General features: G+C 42.3%; 2 protein-coding genes across 2 annotated transcripts in view; one reads left to right on the top strand and one right to left on the bottom strand.

The window, feature by feature from the left end:
* The window catches only part of LOC306755498 (6-phosphofructo-2-kinase/fructose-2,6-bisphosphatase-like), a gene marked incomplete at its 3' end in the record, with an annotated part of 158,060 nt that overhangs the window by 39,005 nt on the left and 104,427 nt on the right, over positions 1-14,628 (top strand). The window lies entirely within an intron of this gene.
* The window catches only part of itih6 (inter-alpha-trypsin inhibitor heavy chain family member 6), a gene marked incomplete at both ends in the record, with an annotated part of 13,264 nt that continues 1,470 nt past the window's right edge, over positions 2,835-14,628 (bottom strand). Inside the window, 15 exons of the mRNA XM_079239675.1 lie at positions 2,835-3,103; positions 3,386-3,769; positions 3,852-3,965; positions 4,056-4,148; positions 4,238-4,270; positions 4,356-4,394; positions 4,484-4,501; positions 6,020-6,052; positions 6,175-7,761; positions 7,855-8,026; positions 8,126-8,242; positions 8,336-8,505; positions 10,023-10,270; positions 10,372-10,482; positions 12,045-12,199. Of these exons, the coding sequence (XP_079095801.1) occupies positions 2,835-3,103; positions 3,386-3,769; positions 3,852-3,965; positions 4,056-4,148; positions 4,238-4,270; positions 4,356-4,394; positions 4,484-4,501; positions 6,020-6,052; positions 6,175-7,761; positions 7,855-8,026; positions 8,126-8,242; positions 8,336-8,505; positions 10,023-10,270; positions 10,372-10,482; positions 12,045-12,199 (3,543 nt within the window). The remainder of the gene's footprint in view (positions 3,104-3,385; positions 3,770-3,851; positions 3,966-4,055; positions 4,149-4,237; positions 4,271-4,355; positions 4,395-4,483; positions 4,502-6,019; positions 6,053-6,174; positions 7,762-7,854; positions 8,027-8,125; positions 8,243-8,335; positions 8,506-10,022; positions 10,271-10,371; positions 10,483-12,044; positions 12,200-14,628) is intronic.

Raw genomic sequence — 14,628 nt, 5'->3', positions numbered from 1 at the left:
CCCCATCCTGGAATCATCTGATAAAAACTGGATTTTTCTCCTGAGTCCATCTCTCCTCAGCATCTCGGACTGTCCTCTCCTTTTTTATTTATTGAGAATAAAGCCTCGTCTGGTTGTACTGTTTTCATCTTCATCCAGTATGGCCTTGGAAACCACTGTTGACAATATCCCTTGAAACTGGTGAAAGAAATAGTTCAGGCTGAGTTGTAGAAAACTTTCTGTCCTTGTTTGATCACTAGTGCGTGAACAATGCCTAATGTCTCGTGTAACAAATAAAGTGAATTAAACTATGAATGAAATGATAGAAAAATAAAAAGCACATGGAAAAACCTGCAACCAGGAGGTGTGTTTTTCTTTTAAATCAGGTTTCTGGGAGGATTGTCTCCATTCATCTGAGCTGTAGTCAAAATCCTCTTTTTTCTTTTCCCTTTCAGTACGGCTATTTTTAGCATCAGTTTTGAGTGTACATCAACACATGAAAACCATTTTAACGTAAAAACATTCAACTCATTCATGTAAAGTTTACTAAAAAATAACATCTTTATAACTTTCTATATCTATAAGATATTTAGCTTTTTAAATAATTTATTTAACTTTGATTATGACGGAAAGAACTGTCAAATCCCTTCATATGTATTTGTTTTAAAGTTTCTCATTTCCACTGTAATTCACCTAAAGATACACCTCACACTTTTAATTATTCACAAGACCTTTTTAAGTGCTGAAAATCACAGTTCTGATGCCTTTAAACAAGGTCGGATTATCCAATGGGCATTATGGGACTGTGCCCATAATGCCCATTGGATAATCCAACCTTGGTTAAAGGCATCAGAAATGTGATTTTCACCCACTTGGAGCCCATTTGGAGACTAGTGGGGCCCACATAGGCCATACACCAGAAGTTTGGACATGAAACAAAATGTACATAAAAGCCAGATAGTTACACCACAGTGTCTAGTGTATTGTTATTGGTACTATTGGCTGACATGTTAGAAATGTTGTCTCACAGTGTATTATTCACAATTTCACAATGTTGCACTGGGGAAGTGGGGCCCATGAAACACCCTAGGCCCAGGTGCCTGTGCACTTTTAATCCGGCCCTGCCTTTAGAAATTCAACATGTCCGAAGACCAACTTCAGATTCAGCCAAATTTAGTGTTTATAATGGGTTGCTATGGTTGCTATGGAGCGGATCTCGAGAAATTAGAAAGAAAAATCTTTGACCTGCCATTGTGTCCACTATTTTACAAACATAATTTCACCATCAAAATTAAAGAAAATGAAAACTCTCTGACCCAATGGGGATATTATAGTCATTAAACCTAAACTTTTTGTCCCAGAAGCCTCAGAAACCAAAGACCACCGCTCATTCGGGCCGGTTGGCGGGGCAAAAACTTCCCCATTCAGCAGAAAATACCATCTTTTATAACTCGCTGTAATTTCAACATTTTTTACCTCAGAGAAACAAAAAACACAGGGATAGGTTCAGCAAAGCCTTGTGCTTCCCGCCATGTGAAACATGTTAAAGCTGGATGCGTTTTTCTTTCACAAAATTTTAAGGACTGAAGTTAAGTTCCAAGACATTTTCAGCCTAACACAGAAAGAATCCTTCACTTTCATCACCATGACAACAGAACTCACAAGTCCTGTTAAAGACATAAAAAATATATGACCTCACAGGTCCTGCTCAGATCATAAAAACAATGTACAGGTCCTGTTCAGGACATTAAATATATATATATATATATATATATATATATATATATATATATATATATATATATATATATATATATATATATATATATATATACACATATATATATATATATATATATATATATATATATATATATATATATATATATATATATATATATATATACATAGCTAAACTGGTTTCTTTATAATTAACCGAAGCTTCTTTTTTTTTTTTTGAATAAAAGATGATGTATAGCAATATAAACCAAGCATGTCACACTGTTCAATCACGCACACACATAATTACTGTAATATTTAAACTATTCTAATGTCGAATATTGAACTCTTTAAGAGGACTATTGGGAAACTTTTTCACATTTGTTAAATTATCAAAATTATTACATCTTTTTAAATTACCTTCTAACGTAAACTTCAATGTTATTAATCCTCTGCTTTAAACTGCATCTCCTTCCAAACACTTTCAATCAAGAGACGCCATTAAAACTTTTCATTCGAAGCTTGACTTTTGTCATTTATGAATCTTTAAAAATGTCAAGCAAAGTACAAAATTTTTCTAATTATTTTTAATATTTCCATTTTTTATTTTATTTTATTTTATTTTTTTTTTGCAAATTCAGCCAAAATCATTCAGCATTGAAAATTTCGCAGAATAGATTACCACACTTTTTCTTCTTCTAAAAAAGAAAAAAAAAAAATCATTTTCTAGTATTTTATTTACACTTATACTAAGACTTACAGGACAATAACGATTTTAATAATTACAGAGGATTTTGGTAACTGGAATATAAAAGTAATCCTGTAAAATGCTGGTTGGCAGGGTTTGTTTTCAAGATGTCTTGGAGCTGCTGCATGGATGAACCTTTTCTGGTTGCCATGCAACCAGCAGAACATCATGTCTCTGTGACGGATACAAAACAGAGATTCACTACAGTCTGTGAAGAAGAGGACAGACTCCATCCTAACAGAGATGCGTCATGCAGCCTTCTACTTCAGCAGCTAGTTTCCCCCGTTGTAGAGAATGAACTCCGTCCTCCTGATTGAATCTCATGTTTTATCACATCGTCATTTTTTTCTCTGATAAATATGCTAATAAAAATGGAGAGATGACTCAGCTACAGCTCCACATGGTTCACCACGTAGCTCTCGTAGGAGTGACCCAGCAGTCTCTCGATTTCCACCTTTGGCACCACCCAACATTTGCCAAGGTGGCGTTTCTGCTGCAAGTCTTTCAGCATCTTCTCCTGCAGGGTTACAGGTATCTGCTCCGATCCCCACGTAAGGATTCCCCTCGCTTCGATCTCCTCCTTCTTCGCTAGGTGATCACCTCCTTCCAGATGACCATTCGTCACCCTTACACTCATGTCAGCGTGCTGAAACTGACCTGTAGGCAGACAAACAAGACGTTCAGTTTTTAAAGGATGGATAAAAAAATTTGTTTACACAAGTGCTTCATATGAAAGTCATGTTTTTTCTGTAAGTGGAACACCTGCAGACTCGGTGATCTAAGTGACCCTGATGAGGCTGGGTGGAGGAGGTAACAGTACCAGGAGTTATTCATCACAATAAAACCTCAATTCAAGTTTTGCCTTTTCGCTGCCTGTCTAGTTCTTATGCAACAAACCTGGTTGTTGTGGTTTAGTTGTGAGACTCTCCGCTGACTTACCCAGCAGACCTTGTGTTGTGAGGGAAAGTCCCCGTCCGTCCGTGATGTAAAACCCCAGGTGAGCCATCTGCAGGTAGTTAGGGTGTTTGTAGTAGTGGAACAGGATGAGGAACTGCACACCCCTGGCCAGCTGGATCCAGCAGCTCTGATGGTTGTCCACAGTGACAGTCACCCCCTGCCTCGTCACCGATCCCTGCTGATTGACAGGTAAGATGTCCCGCCCTTCGCCTTCCACCACCACAGCATCCAGAGACAGCGTGATCATGAAGTCACCAGAGCCTCCAGTAACTGAGGAGATGGTGAGCTGGTCAAAGTAGGTACGAGAGCGGCCTTCTGCTCCCTGTTTGGAAGGAGCTCCCATAAGATGGCCATCAACTATGATCCCTTGAAGAGGAAGGAGACGCAACCCAACATTTAGTAAAAGGCAAATTTCTCCGTTAATGAGAGATTGTGCTGCAGTGTGTACTTCGCTCTGGGTCCTCCAGCAGTCGGACAACATTGTTTGCTCGGCCGTCGACTGTGAAACACAGGTTTTGATTCAACTTTGGAAGCTTGACGACAAAATGAGGATCTCCATCAACTAGAAGAGAGGATAGCAGGGCTAAATGCAAACACAGGACAAAATACGATAGTAAACTACAGGCAAACGAACGAGATGCAAACTGTTAACCTGATGGGAAGACCCCCACGATGCTCTGTCTGGATGGAGGTTCTAAAAGCACAAGACATTCAACTAAAGGACAGTCCTCCTCACTTCCAAGCACTGAAACAATGACAGGACTGTACATGTATGGCAGAACTTTCACAGCATCTTTACAGACTCAGTGACAAACGTTTCCTGGAAGTTCTCACCATATGACCCCTCATTGTCCATGTCCTGTATATCTGACAAGAAAACCGATACGTTTCAGATTAGAAATGTCTTCCACCTGAACGGCTGGACAGATTTCTCAACACAGAGACAACTTACAGGGAAAGTCGAAGTCATCGTCATACGTTAGGTCATAGTCTGGGGAAAATGGAAGGAATAAGTTAGGAAGTAGGGTCAGAGGTCACCAACAGGTTATTGTTTGTACACAGCACAACAGTGTTTCTCACCTTTTCCAAAAGCAATATCTAATCCAAAAGAGAAAGAATGTAAAAAGTTAAATTCACAACTTCTTATGTCCGACATGTACAAGTCAAACGCAAGAACTCGTTAGATTTAATAGATTTCAATAGATTTCAATAGATTTCAATAGATTTGACGGCTATGTGTCCAAACTTTTCACTGAAAATGTAAAAGTAATCCAATTTCCCAAAATGTTGTGTCTCTGTATAAAATGTAAATCTAAGCAGAATGCAAAGATTTCTAAATCTCATCAGCCCAGATTTTAATCTCAGTAAATCATAACCAACATATCAGATGTTGATGTTGTGTAGAATCTCTGTAAACATCTGGGAGGTGAGGAGACCAGCTGGAGTTTTATGAGAGGAATGTTGTCCCATTCTGGTCTGATGCAGGATTCCAGCTGCTCTACTGGTTTTCTGCTTCCATGATGCTCCAGATGTTTTGTACTGGTGAAACTGGACTGCAGCAGACCAGTTCTCCTGTTCCACCATGCTGCTGTGATGATGCAGGATGTGGTCCAGCATGGTGGAACCTGCAAGGTCTTCCCTGAAAGAGACGTTGTCTGGATGGGAGCAGATGTTTCAGCATTGATGGAGCTTCCCAGATGTGGAAGCTGCCCACGCCATCGGCACTAATGCAACCCCATCCCATCAGAGATGCAGGCTGATAACAAGCTGGATGCTCCCTCTCCTCTTTAGTCTGCAGGACACGCCGTCCATGCTGTCCACTAACTATTCCACATCTTCATCCAGGTTTCCACTCAGAACATTTTAGATGAGCTTTGGTCCAGAGAAGACGGCGTGTTTCTGGATCCTCTTCACATATGATGGAGCTTTAACCTGCATGTGTGGATTTCAGCCTGAACTGGGTCCACAGTGGTTTCTGGAAGTCTTCCTCAGTCCATGCACTGGTTTCCAGTAGAGAATCATGTCTGGTTTCAGGGCAGTGCTCCATGAGGACCCCAACATCATAAACATCAAGGATGACCTTCAGTCTTGTCCCATGCACACAGAGATTCCTCCTGATTCTCTGAATCACTGTAAATGGTGGGATCTTTAAAGCCTTCTTAAATTTACATTTAGGAATAATTTTCATAAATTGTTCCACAACTTTTAGACCCAGTCTGTCTCAGATTGTTGAACCATAGTCCATCTGTAGGTCTGAGAGACTCTTATACCCAGTCATGTCACTGACCTGCTGCCAGTCAACCTCAATAGTTTTCAGCCTTTTGTAGCTCCTTTCTAACTTTTTATCGATGTGTTGCTGCCATCAGATTTAAAACAAGCTCATAATTTCCATGAAATATCCTGGTTTTTACATCTGATGTGTTGTTTTTGTTTTATTTGGGTTAACTGGTTTCACAAATCATTGCATTCTGTTTTATTTACATTTTATTCAGCTGTTAACATCTACAAACTTACATAGTTATATTTTACACTGGAATTTGTTTTATCCAGTCATGTTTTGTGAATGTAATAAAGAGATGAACTGCAAAGCTCTGAGATAAGGAGGGAAAGAGATACCTTTCTGTTGAACTTGGATGGAAGTAGAAACATCTGTGAGAGAAACAGAGTGTGTAGTTAGGGATAGCGCTTCACACCTTTAATAATCAAAATGCATTAATGAACAAAAACACTTTTTGTATTTTTCCGTGCACCGGTGAGGACTTGTAACCCACCCAGAAGGCCGACCGCTTCCCACAGGTTTGGTTCGTCTGTAATAATGGGCATGGGAGCAAAGGTAGCCGACACCAGGGTGGCGATTTTCAGGTCTGTGTTGACATCTGAGTCTACGTGCTTGTTGTCTTCCAGAGCTCGAGCCGGCGCTGAGGTGGGAGAGCCGAGCGTGGACGATAGCTTGAGTGGAGCGGAGGTGGATTTAGGCTGAAGGTCTGGAGCAGATGCAGTGCTGTTGTCTGCCTCTGAGGACGACCCTGTGTGAACAGGACCGGGCTGCTGGGTTGAGGCTCTTCCAGCCGGGGCTGCTGGATCGGTTCTGGATGCCCTGATGGGATGCGAGGTGGTCGTTGGGAACGCCAACATGGCTGTGGTTGTTTTCATCACGTTGGGAAGATGGTTGGAAACCTTTCCAGGTGCAGGAGGCTGTGCGGCTTTCAGGGCATCGAGCAGAGAGGTGGACTTCTTCCCACCCAGAGGAGGAGGAGAACCAGTTTTAGGGTCACTATGGGACATGGAGAGCTTTTTCCTAGAAAGCGGTCCTGGACCAGTTTTGATGGGACTTAATGTTGTGGTTGTTTTCTTGTTTGGCGACGCCACTGTTCCAGCTGCGGAAGCTGGCGGTGGATTCTTTTTAAGCTTCAGGGTGTTTGGTGGTGGCTGAGGTGGGTCTGGTTTTGGTTTGGCTGGCCTAGACTTTAACTGGGAGCTGGACTTCTTTACAGACCCAGCAGCAGATATTTTGTTGGCGATGGTGGTTGTTCCTGTTGTGGTTGTCGTGGCAGCAGTCGTGGGTTTTGCAGTGGTTGGAGTTTGAGTTTCATCTGCATCTGGCTTAACAACAACTAAAGAGGTGACTGGTGTCACAAAGTTATATTTAAGGGAGAGGTTGGTGGCTTTTTCTGCCAATAACCTTTGAGTTGCGGGGTCAGATGTGTTCAGCTTTGCCAGTAACAGCTCTTTGATCGTAAAATAAGCCCAGAGACGATGAACAAAGCTGGAGATGCCTTCCAGACTTCCTAAACAGTCTGCACTCACATTTCCTTTGGCATTGGAAGTAACTAAATCATTTTGTAAGTTGATGTGCTGCTTTGAGTCAGTCGCTGACACCGAAACCTTTAAATCTCTTATCCCTGGTTTAACCCTCCCAGCCACGACCAGTTCAGAGCCCTGGAAGTAGTTTGGAAACAGCGAGCGTGTGACATCAAATGCCTGATCATCCAAGTAGGACAGCTGGATGTCTGAAAGCAACGGGCTGGCCACCTCGTCATAAAAGCCCTTCAGCTGCAAGGCAGCATCCGCATCCTCGTACACCATCCTGGCGATTCCTCGGTTCTCCAGAGCCAGGCGTTTCAGAAGAACAAAGTCTGCGTCATCTCCAAAGGCGAGGCCGAAGAGAGAGGCCGAGCCCAGTGCCCTCCTGGCGTTACTGAGGATGGTGTCACCAGATGTTACTCCGATAGTTGCTTCCCCATCGGTGAGAAAAATGACCAAAGGGACACGATGAGACGTGAGGTGGCTGGAGGACTCAGAGGATGAAAGGTTGAGAAGCTGGGCAGCTGAAAGCAGAGCTGCATTGATATTGGTCCCTGATTAAGAGTGCAGACGAATGGAGACAATCAGTGTTAAAGAAAAATATGGATAGAAAATCAGGCTGAACACCAAGTACTCCGTTCACTCACATCCTTCTGCAATAATCCTCCTCACAAACTCTTTGGCTTCACGGATGTTCTGCCGAGTTGCTCGAACTGTTCGACCTTTCTTCCAAGTATGAACCTTGTCTGAAAAGGTCACGATGTTGAAGTGGTCTCCTTCTCTCAGGTCTCCGAGAATGGTGGACATGGCCTGTTTGGTCTACTGACAGAAATCAGTGGAATCATTCACCCACTTTGTTTTTGTAAGGAAACAGGTTTGGCTTCTCTACTGTAGGTCTGTAAGACTGGTCCACTTTACCTGCTTTATCTTGGTGCCGATCATGGAGCCGCTGACATCGATGACAAATATAACATCTTTAGGAACCACTGGAAGTCCTCGTGGTGCAAAGTAGTGTACAAAATAACCATCGTAGACCTGAAAGGAGGTGAGGAAAGACACAGAAGTCAAACTGATGCTACAGAGCACACAGTTTGTATGACAAGCCCAGAAAACAAAGATGTACCTGACCTGGACATCCCCCATGGGGTCTGTAAGGTCCACATCATACTGAATGATGAAATCAGCATAAAGACCCTTGGATGAGGTGCTGCTTTGCTGCAGTGGAGTTGGACTGTAGTAAACTCTGGCACAGTTAGTGTTGTGCTCAACATGAGTGGAGGCAGGTGGCAGGTTGTCACCTGTCGGAAGGAACACGTGGGTCACATCATACTAGTATGATCTCATTTTCACCAGACCAGTAACTGATCCAAGTTTCTGCAGATCTGGCAATCGGCTTATTAGAGGGAAAATATGTTATTTAACTTGTAATCTATAACCCAGATTCCAGAAACCAGGCTCAGACTCTGTAAGGTAAATAAAACCAGAATGCAGTGGTTTGCAGATCCCACCATCCCAGTAGAAGATAAACAACATAATACATGATGGAACTGAGACATTTTACCATTTCATGGGAAATATGAGCTCATTTCGACTCTGATGGCAGCTACACATCTGTAAAAAGTTGGGTAAATGGTACAAATAAAAAGCAACATAAGGAGCATAATAACCTGTCAGGTTAACTTTCATTCTGTTTATTAAATGCAATAAAGAATCACATAAATGTGTTTATTGCATCAAAGCTTTTTCATTTCTATTTAAACAAAGTACAGCAATATATTTTTTCCTCTAAATTATAAATTCTGTGTTGTTATGGTGAGTTTGGGCCCATTCATAAAAAACAATATAAAGCAACAAATAGAAGCAAAACTATAACTACAGCCTGCCCCTCCCAGAATCATATCAACTTTAGGGGAGTTTTATTTTGCTTTGACTTCTGGTATAACGGTGCAAGAAGAAAACAAGCAAAGCTGGGCATGTCCGGACATGTGCGTACAGTCAGTACCGAAACGCTGACTTGCAGAGTGCACGTCTCCGACCTGTAGCATGCAGATTAAAGATGTGCACTGAAGCAGAAATGAGAACATTTTCAGCAAAGCCAAGTTGTGGATTGTTTTAGAAATGTCAACAGGTTAGGAACATGAATTCAGGATGAAAGGAGCATTTCAGAGAGGTAGAGTCTCTCAGATGAAAAGATGGACAGAAATTCACCAATCTGACACAAACTTAGCCTTTAAATTGTGGAACTGCTTCAGAAAAATGTTCCACAACATCCAGTCTGGAAGACTTGAAGATCCCACCATCTACAGTGTCCAGTGTCATTAAAAAAATGAGAGAATAAGGAGGAATCTCAGTGTGGCTGGGACAAAGAGGGATCCTCTGGCAGCACTGCATCAACATCAGATGGGATTTTCTACTAGAAGTCACTACCTAAACCCAGGAAGACTTCTAGAAATCACTGTCTGTGAACACAGTCAACCCTGACATCCACATCTGCAGGTTAAAGCTGCATTACATGAGCCAGAAGCCATTTTGTCTGGACCAAAGCTCATTAAAAATGCTCTGAGAAATGGTAAAATGTCTCAATTTCAACATCTGAAATGTTGTTTGTGTTCAATTTGGGAAAAAAAAGAGTTTATGAGATTTGTTTTCTGCATAACAGCTTTATGGAACTGGGCTTACATTATCTAGTAAACCTCTTTTGGCATGATGGATACCAGGTATTGGATCTGCTGCGCTTCATTATATATAGACTATCAAAGGGGAACTTTATTTTGAAATCTGCACTGTCTTGCATTCCACTTCCGGCAGATTTTACCTTTAGCAGTGTTGGAGAGGAGTCGACTGGTCTTCAGAGGAAGGACCTTAATGAAACTAATGCCTGTCCTTTCTGTTATACTAATGTCTAACGTGAGGTTCTGCACAACTTGTCCGGGCCTCAGACCCAAACTGAGCTCATAACGGCCGAGTCGACGAGCCAACAACTCTTCATATGTCAGCAGGAAGGATATCCGAGTTCCTGATGGCACGCTCACTGCCACGCGAAACTTCTCTATTTCCCTCTCTCTGCAACACCGGAGGAAAAAAGTCATGTTAAACTGAGAAGGACAGCAGTTAGAGGTGTGAAACATCACTCTGTTGTCACTAAAGATGTTGGAAACACTGACTTGGTGGCAACAAGTCCGGCTGTTTTTCCTTGCTTCTTCGCAGCGTCGTAAATTCTTCTGGCCGCAGTTCTTTCCTTCACCTGGGCCACATACACCTTCCCATTCGAGGTTCTGCCGGAGGAAGAAACAGCTCTCTGTGTGACTCACAGTGACCGGATTATGTTACAGCGGCTCCACTGAGCTGTTGATCCAGATCAACTTTATTTTACTTCTTGTATTTCCAGAGAAGTCACAAAGCTGCTTCACAAACAGATGTTTACAGACAGAGTTCAGACCACGTGAAGAAGGTGGGGATGTTTAGAAACAGGGAACGTGGAAAAGAGTCATTTCCCTCTAAAAACAGCAGTAATGAGGAATGATTTGCCAAGACTCCTTATGAACGCTGCGGCTCCCAGAAAAATCTCAACAAAAGAGCTCCAGTTCACGCAGAAGGCTTCCTGCACTTCAATAATCTTTTATGTCACATGACCAGATGGTGATTTAGCTTCCTGTTTTCCAAACAAACCTATCAGAGTAGAAAACACTAAAGTCTTCCCAAAACAAAAAGTCAGTCCTGAAATGGGGTTCTGTTTGGGTCTCTGAGTGACCTGAGAGCACAGAGTGGAGGAGGAGGAGGAGGAGGAGGAGGAGGAGGAGGAGGAGGTGGAGGAGTTCATACATGAGGCTGGCTGAAGGTACGACTGAACATCAGTGACCTTCACACAGAACACAGACCTCTTAGTTTCACACACAGAAATGTCAAAGAACCAACACAGCACATTCACCACAAATATTTCCCTCTAGGTGATATGAAGAAGGCCATATAGGTTCGACTGTATGTGTGTGTGTGTGTGTGTGTGTGTGTGTGTGTGTGTGTGTGTGTGTGTGTGTGTGTGTGTGTGCATGAGAGAGGAAATATGTACAACAGTGTGTGTGTGTGTTTATGAATGTGAAATGAAGAAGGAGAAATGTGAAGAATTATGTTTGTAAAAAGTATTTTAAGCTCCAAACTTGCACATATGTGAAACATACATACAGCTATGCATACATACAGTAGGTGTGTGTGTGTGTGTGTGTGTGTGTGTGTGTTTAGTGTTTCTGCCCTGGCTGGTTGCCTTAGTAAACTATGTGGGGGAGAAAAGGGGGAACGAGTCAAACTTCTGTCATTTTCTCTCCTCACTGTCTGACGTACGTTTACAAAGCCTGGTATTCATTCACCCTCCGCTTCCCCCTCCTCCTGACCTGCTTCCGCACCCAAATCCAGCTCTGGGAACGCACACTTATTTCTTTTATTTATATTTAGCTTTTTGAAAGGAGAGTGGTTTCCACCCATCGTAGTAATCAGATTAAACATCTTTCCTGGACCAAAGCTGACAAAGTTCCTCCGAAGTTTTATTCCCGGATTGTTCCCATCAATACAAACATTATTTCAGCTCATTCAAACTTCCCCCGAGATAACAGGAAAATATATTTACTACAGGCAAAAAAATGGTTATGTCAGTACTTTTGAGCTTTAATGTTACTGCAGTTATTTCACGACCTGCAGTCAAGCATTTGTCAAAATAATGGTTTGCAAGTTGTAGGCGGTTTTAATAAGAATGAAAGGAAAATAGTAGATACATTCTTAAAAAAACAAAACAAAACATGTTGGCGTTAACAGACAGAGTCTGGAAACCTTGGTTGGACTGACTCACATGCTGAAGTTGGAGATGAAGGCAGAAGAGGGCAGGTCCACCTCAAACGCTGCCTCCTTGGTGATGGGGAGCTGATTCCACACTGAACTCTGGACTGTGGTGACGACATATCTGGAGGCAACGGAACACCTCACGTGGTACTCCGTCACCTTCAGCTGGTCACATGTCAAACACAGACGTTAGTAAAAAGAAAGCATTAAAATCTTTGACTCGTGAAGGATTCTTCTCACAGAGGAGGAAAGTAAAGCCCTGATGAGAAACAGGAAGCAGTGCTCTGCTGACATCACTCTGTAACATCACTCTGTTCCTGTGACATCACTCTGTCACATTCTGTCATTCGTCTGTATCATCCTGAAGTCACTCTGTTCCTCTGACATCACTCTCTAAAATCATGACATCCCTTTGTTCCTGTGACATCACTCTGTTACATTCTGATTTCACACTGCAACATCCTGATATAGCTGTGGAACATCCTGACATCACTCTCTAAAATCATGACATCCCTTTGTTCCTCTAACAACACTGCAATATACTGACATCACCCTGTAACATCCTGTCATTCGTCTGTATCATCCTGAAGTCACTCTGTTCCTCTGACATCACTCTCTAAAATCATGACATCCCTTTGTTCCTGTGACATCACTCTGTCACATTCTGATTTCACACTGCAACATCCTGATATAGCTGTGGAACATCCTGACATCACTCTCTAAAATCATGACATCACTTTGTTCCTATGACATATACTGACGTTACTCTCTAACATCTAAGCATTACTGTGACATCATTGTATCAATCTGTAACATTCTGACATCACCTTGTTCCTCTAAAATCACTCAGTAATATCTTGGCATCACCCTTATGACATCATTTTATAACATCCTGACATCACCTGTACCCCATGATATTTCTCTGTAACATCCTGAAATTACTCTGCATCATCCTGACATCACTTTGTTCCTCTGATAGTACATTCTTGTATCACATTGCTCTTCTGACATCAGCTTGTAGCATCTTGATGTCAGCCTTTAACTCCCTGACATCAAATTGTTCCTTTGATATCACTCTGTAAAACATGACATCACACTTTTGTCATGCATCACTAATATCGCGACATCACTCTGCTCCTGTGACATCATTCCATAACACCCTGATATCACTCTAGTTCTATGACATCATTCTGCAACATCCTGACATCACTCTGCTCCTCAACACATCAGTGAACATCTTGAGACTCCGGCTCCTGGGACCACTGAACAAATTTGTAACCTGAGCGGCAAGTCAGACGTGACTTTCAGCAGCAACATCTAAGCTGCCACCAAGAAGCTTTTTACCATCAGAAACATTGACAGAATTAAAAGTTTAGTTTCCCAGTAAGACCAGTAGAAGCTCCTACATCATCCATCTCAAGTAGACTGGATCACTGGAACGGTCTTGTAACAGGACTTCCTACAAAGAGCGTGAAACATCTGCAGCTCATCCAGATGTTGCTGGAGCTATAAATGGGACTAAGATCTGAACACATCACACCAGTTTAATATCTTTACACTGGTTTCCAGTTTATACTGGTTTCCAGTCAGTGGCAGGATAGATTTTAAAACCCCACTGATGGTTTACAGAATCGCAGAGCAGTTTAGGCCCAGAATCCATCTGTGATACATTCAGAAAATATGAACCAAGACCATCACTCTGCTCCTCTGACATCACTGTGAAACATCCTGATGTCACGCTATCACACACTGACATCACTCTATAAGAAGGCTACCCAATACGATCCCACCAGAGCTGCATTCCTGCGGGTTTTCAGTGTCTCCTTGCTCCAACACACGTGACTCAAACTGATGAATCATTGTGCATGTTGTTAGATGTGTCTGAGCAGAGAAACACTGAAAACCTGCAGGATGGGGCCCCAGAACTGAACTGAGTAGTCCTGCTCTACAACATCCTGACATCACTCTGTTCCTCTGACACCCTCGTTAACACCAAAGACCGTATATGAAAGATGGACGGAGCGTCCGGCGAAAAGTGAAGCCTATGCAGAAGTGCATAAAGCTGCAATTCCCCCTTCATCCTCTAGGGGCTCCAAAACAGAGCGAATCCCCAAGACCAACTTCACAGCAGAAATAAACATGTTTACAGCCTGGTTCAAAAATCCATTTTAGGTTCAATAGGTCAGGTTTACCTTCATGACAACTTTGGGGGAGTGAATTTTTTTTATAACTCACCTGTTTAAAAGTAATTTAATCTCGAAGTTCAGCACATTTAGGGGCGTGTCCTTTTGATTGACAGGTACCCAATCTCCCGCTTCAAGTAAGAAAAATGTAAAACAACCGCAGTTTTTGACCGGTTAACAACGTGACTTGGCTTTAGCCCGCTTACCTCCGTTAGCTAGTTATCTCCTGTTATATCCGGGTTAGCTCGATTAGCTATTAGCTACAGGCAGCTCAGAGTTCGCTCGATGTCAATCATGGTGCTCACAGCCCCCCTCTCAGCTCCACTTCTTTGCTCATATTTGTATTTTCTGAGCAAGACGACACGCATGCCCCTGCCAAGATGGCGATGGTAGGAACTGCCCACCGAGCTT

Source organism: Telmatherina bonti, assembly GCF_933228915.1.
Source record: "Telmatherina bonti genome assembly, chromosome: 4".
Taxonomy (NCBI): Eukaryota; Metazoa; Chordata; class Actinopteri; order Atheriniformes; family Telmatherinidae; genus Telmatherina; species Telmatherina bonti.
This window is presented reverse-complemented; position numbering and strand designations above follow the sequence as displayed.